A 6,000-nucleotide genomic window follows, 5' to 3' on the forward strand; every position below is an offset into this window, starting at 1 on the left:
GGGTATAGGATTACCTAAGAAATTTGGATGGAGCCATGCCATGCTTGTACCTTGCCAAGCCTCCAAGTTGCTATTTTACAACAGGTATCTACCTCCTCTCTACCTGGACTGCCTACCTAGGCTTGCTAGGATAGTGCCTAACCTTAGGTCGCAAACATAATCCACGAAAGACAAACACGTCCTATTTTTGGTCAGAGGCACAATAATAACTGTATGGCAACGCAACTTGTAATGCAATGACTTTTTTTTTTTTTTTATCTTCCTGACTCTGGAAATAACCAAAATCAACCCGGCATTATTGCACCTTCCACAACTGAGTAGTCTCGAAAATCAATTACCTCACATGCCTGTCAGGTACCTACCTACCTTGCCTACCTTACCAACAAAGCATGTATCCCGATCCGACATGACCTCACTTACCTCTCATACCTTACCTACCTATCGAATCGTTCTTATCTCCCCATGGGCTACTGATTAATTTCGATCTTGCTATGAGGACCTACCTAGACCATTATGAGTCGTTCTAGTCCAGGCGCATTATCCAAGTGAAGGCCCAGGTTCGAGTCGTGGTGGAAAATACGCATTGATACCGCAGATCAAGACAAACCCTGTCATCTGGTCGGCTTCGCTCATGGACGGCATTGACGAAGAGGCTGAGCTTGGCCCCCGCTCATTGTCACGTCCCATCAGTCCTCCGAGGAAGAGACAAAAGACGGACGATCAAAGGGCTGCCAGGCCCGACCCTTTGCTGAAACATGAGGGGAGCAGCACAAAAAGCGGCTCCGTGAGCGAGACCGCATCTGAGCTAGATGTTGCATCTGGAAGCAACGATGCTCATCAGCAGCCGTACCAAAAGACGCCTGCAGCAGCAACATTCAGCTCGCCCTTTCGTCTGACTCGTATTCGTGACCTCGGAGAGGAGGATAATGTCGATGCTCTCAGCTTAAACGACCTCATTGGTGATCCGCTGATTGCTGAATGCTGGGACTTCAACTACCTCCACGATATCCAGTTCCTTCTTGATGCCCTAGACCAAGACGTGCGCGACCTCGTCAAAGTGCATGTGGTCCATGGATTCTGGAAGAAAGACGATCCTAACCGGGTTCTTCTTCAGGTATGACATCTTGGGCTTCGAATGTGTCTATTCGAGATAGATGCTGATGATGTATTGTAGGATGATGCCGAAAAGCACAAGAATGTAGTGCTGCACACAGCCTTTCTCCCTGAGATATTTGGCACCCACCACTCCAAGATGCTGGTTCTTCTGCGTCATGACGACACGGCGCAGGTCGTGATACACACCGCCAATATGATCCCGAAGGACTGGACTAATATGACAAACGGAATATGGCTGTCACCTCGCCTTCCTCTTCTCCAGGGTCAGGATCCTGCAGCTACCAGCGAGTACGAAAGTTTGGCCGAGGGTACTGGTCACAAGTTCAAGGTTGATCTGCTAAACTATTTGAAGGCGTATGATAGCAAACGAGCTGTCTGTCGAGACCTGGTAAGAAATCTGGAGAGATATGACTTTTCCAGTATACGCGGTACCCTCATCGCCAGCGTTCCGGGACGGCATGATTTTGGCGACCTGTCAACTAGTGCTTGGGGATGGGCAGCTATCAAGAGGGCGCTTCGGTCTGTGCCATTGCAAGTCGGTAAATCTGAAGTCGTGGCACAGATATCGTCCATTGCAACGCTCGGCCCAACAGACACTTGGCTCCAAAGAACACTCTTTGAGTCCATGTGCCGAGGAAAGACCGCAGGTGTTATACCAAGACCGCAATTCAAGATCATGTTTCCTACTGCCGACGAGATTCGGCGCTCGTTAGATGGCTATGGCTCTGGTGGTTCCATACACACCAAGATACAGTCAGCCCAGCAAGCAAAGCAGTTGATATATCAAAGACCCCTACTTTGCCACTGGGCCAACGATTCGCCACACGGTCAAGGTACGTCTCTGTGATTTCTGAAACGTATTTTTTTTCGGGTGCAGGAACTAAACATTGAGCTTAACCATGCAGATCTTGGTCAAAACGTCTCTATCCTAGATGCGGGCCGGAACCGAGCTGCGCCGCACATCAAGACGTACATCAGATACGGAGCTAATTCTATCGACTGGGCGCTGCTGTCTTCAGCCAATCTGTCGAAGCAAGCCTGGGGTGATGCGACAGGCCCGGGGGGCCAGACAAGGATATCCTCGTGGGAGATTGGGGTGCTTGTATGGCCCGAGTTGTTCGCCAAAGATGCGCTGATGACCACTGTTGTCAAAAGAGACACACCATCGATAGAAACGACGAATCTAGGTTTGGGCCGTCCTGTAGTAGGCCTGCGTTCCCCATATAGCATGCCGGTACAGAGATACGGCCATGGTGAAGTTCCTTGGGTGGCAACCTTGTCGTATTCAGAACCCGACTGGGCAGGTAACATTTGGTGAATTATCGAGCGATATTGGCAGAAGGGAAAAAAAATAAAGAAACAGGCCTGGGATACACGTCGAGGCAACTATGAAAACTGTACAAAATTCGGTCTTCATGAGGCATTTTTTCATTGGTCGCGTTCTATTGTTGAGCTATTTCATGACAGTCTGTTGTTCGAATGAGCACCAAACACAAAACTAAGGGACGCACTATGGCGCCGTTCCTCTTTTCATGTCATGACCTTGGAGCTGACACTTCGTCTGCGTTCTGTCCCTCAATTATCCTCCGCGATATCTTGATTTCTTCTTCTAAGCGCCAACGGCCTCAGGCTCCTTGTTTTCGTCATAGCCATAGGCGGCCTTCAGCTTCTCGACGAGCGCAACGTACTTCTCTTGAGCTTGCTCGGGAGTGACACCCTCGTCGACGACTTTTTGCCAGGCGGCCTTCTTGGACTTGCCCTAGATAATAGCGATTACGTTTCCGTGTCAGTGTGCTATAACGGGTAGTGAAAAGGGCAGGATGGGGACGGGTGAGAGCGGGGCCTTACCTTGAGGTCAAACATGCCAGGAGCTGGGGCCCCAGAGATGTCCTCGCCAGTGCCGACTTTGAAGAGACCTGTCACAACAAAAGTTAGTATGGATGGAGGAGGCATTTCATGTCTATTGTCTTTTTTTTTTCGCCCGGCAAGCTAGCTAGCTAGCTAGTTACGCGAGGAATTTTGCGTACCATAGAGTTCGAGCAGCTCCTCGTTCGAAGGCTTCTTGAGCAGCTTCTTCGAATCGACAACAGCCTTCTTGAAGGCGTCGGACTGTGGTGCAGACATGGTTGCTGATGTGTGTGTGTGTGTGTGTGTTATTTTATTTTATTTTCGAGAGGACGATAGTATGGGATAGGATCCAATGTATTTTGGAACGAAGACGAGATTGATCCCTTTTTTATGAAGAAGAGTTGGCGGGGTGTAGTTTGTTGAGGAACCGAAAGGGGTCTTGGTACCAAAGCGACGGATGACATCTTCAGCGGGGGTGGGCAAGCATGATGGTCATGTGGGGCACCTAAGAGCCAGTTTCGGGTGGGGAGCTCTTTACCGCTCCTGGCCCGAACCTTTTGCACCGGGGTCCCTGAGCTCCCCTTCCTGTGAACTACTTACTGCTGTACAACCCGCAGCCCGAATGTGGCAGGTGTTCGGGCGCGTGACAAAGCGTTCTCTCGGCTGTCACTGACGCCTTCCCGCCCCCAAAGGCTCCAGATGCCTATGCTACGTGGCCCGGCCACACAGCCTGGAGTGACCTCGGCCCGACATCAAAACGATGACAGTCCACATAGGGTGAGAACGCCCGCCGTGCGTGCTTATCACCCTCGTCCTGGCTGCCCAAGATAAGCTATGAAGTATGTAGGTAGGCGGATGGTGTACCGATAGTTTGCCAAGGTTGCCCCCAGCTACCTTAGCTACTTACCTTACGCGATTGGGTTGGGAAGGTAAAGGAATTTTGCACCAAGATCGTCCCATGTTTATGTCGAGAAACGCGTGCGAGCCAATTTTTCTTTGGTGCATCGGAGAAAGTTCTGAAATGTGACAGGATGTAACCTTGTTCAATGCGGTTCTGTTTCCGCAACGGTCGTTTTTTCAAGATGCATGTTTTGACTTGGCACAAGAGTACAAACGAACCACGCCAGAGGCACATTCCATCCTGTCCCCTGCCCCTTGTACGATGTCTATTCCGGCACCTGTGCAACATCCTGCTCGTACTTTTCCCTGAGATTCCTGAGCCCCTCGCCCAGCTTCAGCACTTCGCGAAGGAAGATGGTTTCTAATTCCTCTTTTGTGATCTTTTCTGGCAACCAGTCCTCCGAGGATGGTGTTGCAATGTCGGTCGATTTTGAAGTCATGTTACCATCCGCGGCGATGTTCTGTTCGAGAGAGGCGAGACTGTGGGATGTAAAGTCGATCAGGCTCTTGGCGTAAAGAGCCGGCAGCTGGATCGCAACCATTGACATGATCTTCTCAAATTGCTTGAGCTCCGGCATCTTGTCATCCAGATGTCTGTAAGAGCCCTCGGTCTTAGGAGACACGTCAAGGAGTTCAGTAACGTCTGGCGCGTCCGAATATTATGCCGGCTATATTAGTCAAACAACAGAAATCAAACCGGTATGTCCTTGGCGGGAAATTTTACCTTGCTTGCTTCGGATAGTGATAGAGCACAGCCGACTGAGGATGATCTTGATTTGATTTCTTGGCCATGCCCTTAAAGACAAAAGTGCAGCCGCCATGGGAAGTTCATAGTCGTCAAAAAGCGAGGCGATGTTGACGGCCGTGTCCAGCTCTTGGGTCGACATGTCACGTCCTGAGCTGCGAAGCCATCTTTGCCTTTTGAGAACCACCCAGTTCGCCAGACCCATACCGCTGTTGAGTGCTAGACCAAGTTTCAGCAGCCCTGCCTGCTCTATCTCCTTGGCAGAGACTGCGCAGCCTTTGTCTTGGACTTTGAGAGCGCCCTGCGAGAAGTACTCGCCAAAGTAGAACTCGCTGGAAGCATGAGTCTCATTCAAGTCCCCCAGCGTGTCCCCGGGCCCTGCATCGAATTCTGCATAGCGAGCGTAGAGATAGGCGTCTCGGGCAAAGGTGCCGCTCGGGAACTTGCTCGTGTCAACCACGTGGAGCCAGATGTCTTCCAGCTTGGAGCCGTCCCGGCTGCTTCGGTGTCGAAAGTATATCATGCGCAGCGCGAAGAGAAGCGAGCTCGTCCACGAAACAAGGTTGCACTTTTCCGTTCGTCGTGCCCGCGCCCGAGTCCTGGGCCACCATCGGGCATGTCGGTTTAGATCTGCGGCCACCTTGGCGCCACTGCGGAGTAGGATGTCGGTCCGGTTTGTGGCCGCGGCGGGCCGCTCTGCTGCATCTTTGGACGTCACCCAGATGTCGTCGTTTCGGCCTTGCGACTTGCGCGAATAGGTCCGGTACAGAAAGCGAGGGACATCATCCAGGCAGATTTCCCTATTGGACAAGCCAGGCGCCGATGCAGGAGCAAAAGGTACACCCTCTGGTGATGGGTCATGTGTATTAGTAATCTGGGCGACCTGGAGCGAGCCCAGCTCCTCAATAAGTACAGATATAGTAGATTTCATTGCAGTGCCAGTGAGAATATGCAAACGGGACAAAACGTATGAAGGCCTAGCCTTCCCATGATCAAAATGAAGAGCAACATTCTCCCGTCATATTCTTATCTGTCCAGAGAAGAATGCGAAGGACAGGCAAAGTTTAGCAAGCCGGCGCCTCCGAATTCCGGTTCTCGCTCACAGATCACCCTTCATCTGAAGAGCACCTTCTGATGCTCGTGCGGTCCGGGATCAGTTTATATATAGCCAAAGGTAGGTTGGTATATAGGCAGGTAGTGTTTGGTCATTGGAGCCACGGGTTGGTAAGAGGTATCCGGCGGCGAGGCTTATAGAGTGGCAACTTGATCGCATCCTCAGTGTGAGCATACATAGTTTCAAGCCGATGCACCCCGTCTGTAGTTTCTCCTCAAGTCGGTTTTTTTTTTTTTTTTTTTTTTTTTTTTTTTTTTTTTTTTTTTTTCAGCCTTTC

At 50.8% G+C, this 6,000-nt stretch overlaps 3 protein-coding genes across 3 annotated transcripts; 1 reads left to right on the forward strand and 2 right to left on the reverse strand.

The window, feature by feature from the left end:
• Window positions 1-631: 631 nt before the first annotated feature.
• On the forward strand, window positions 632-2,434 carry PpBr36_03016 (uncharacterized protein; the record flags this gene model as incomplete). Its single annotated transcript, XM_029890193.1, has 3 exons — window positions 632-1,114; window positions 1,175-1,949; window positions 2,022-2,434. The coding sequence occupies 3 exons, from the start codon at window positions 632-634 to the stop codon at window positions 2,432-2,434; spliced, it is 1,671 nt and encodes a 556-aa protein (XP_029752987.1).
• A 291-nt stretch (window positions 2,435-2,725) lies between these two features.
• PpBr36_03017 (uncharacterized protein) lies at window positions 2,726-3,240 on the reverse strand (the record flags this gene model as incomplete). The annotated part of the gene is made up of 3 exons (XM_029890194.1): window positions 2,726-2,875; window positions 2,965-3,032; window positions 3,144-3,240. 3 exons carry the CDS (start codon window positions 3,238-3,240, stop codon window positions 2,726-2,728), a joined length of 315 nt encoding a protein of 104 aa, XP_029752988.1.
• Window positions 3,241-4,130: 890 nt separating this feature from the next.
• On the reverse strand, window positions 4,131-5,585 carry PpBr36_03018 (uncharacterized protein; the record flags this gene model as incomplete). Its single annotated transcript, XM_029890195.1, has 2 exons — window positions 4,131-4,507; window positions 4,589-5,585. Coding segments are annotated over 2 exons (1,374 nt in total), but the record flags the coding sequence as incomplete, so codon positions are not given.
• Window positions 5,586-6,000: the final 415 nt, after the last annotated feature.

This window comes from Pyricularia pennisetigena, chromosome 3 (assembly GCF_004337985.1).
Source record: "Pyricularia pennisetigena strain Br36 chromosome 3, whole genome shotgun sequence".
In the NCBI taxonomy this organism is placed as follows: Eukaryota; Fungi; Ascomycota; class Sordariomycetes; order Magnaporthales; family Pyriculariaceae; genus Pyricularia; species Pyricularia pennisetigena.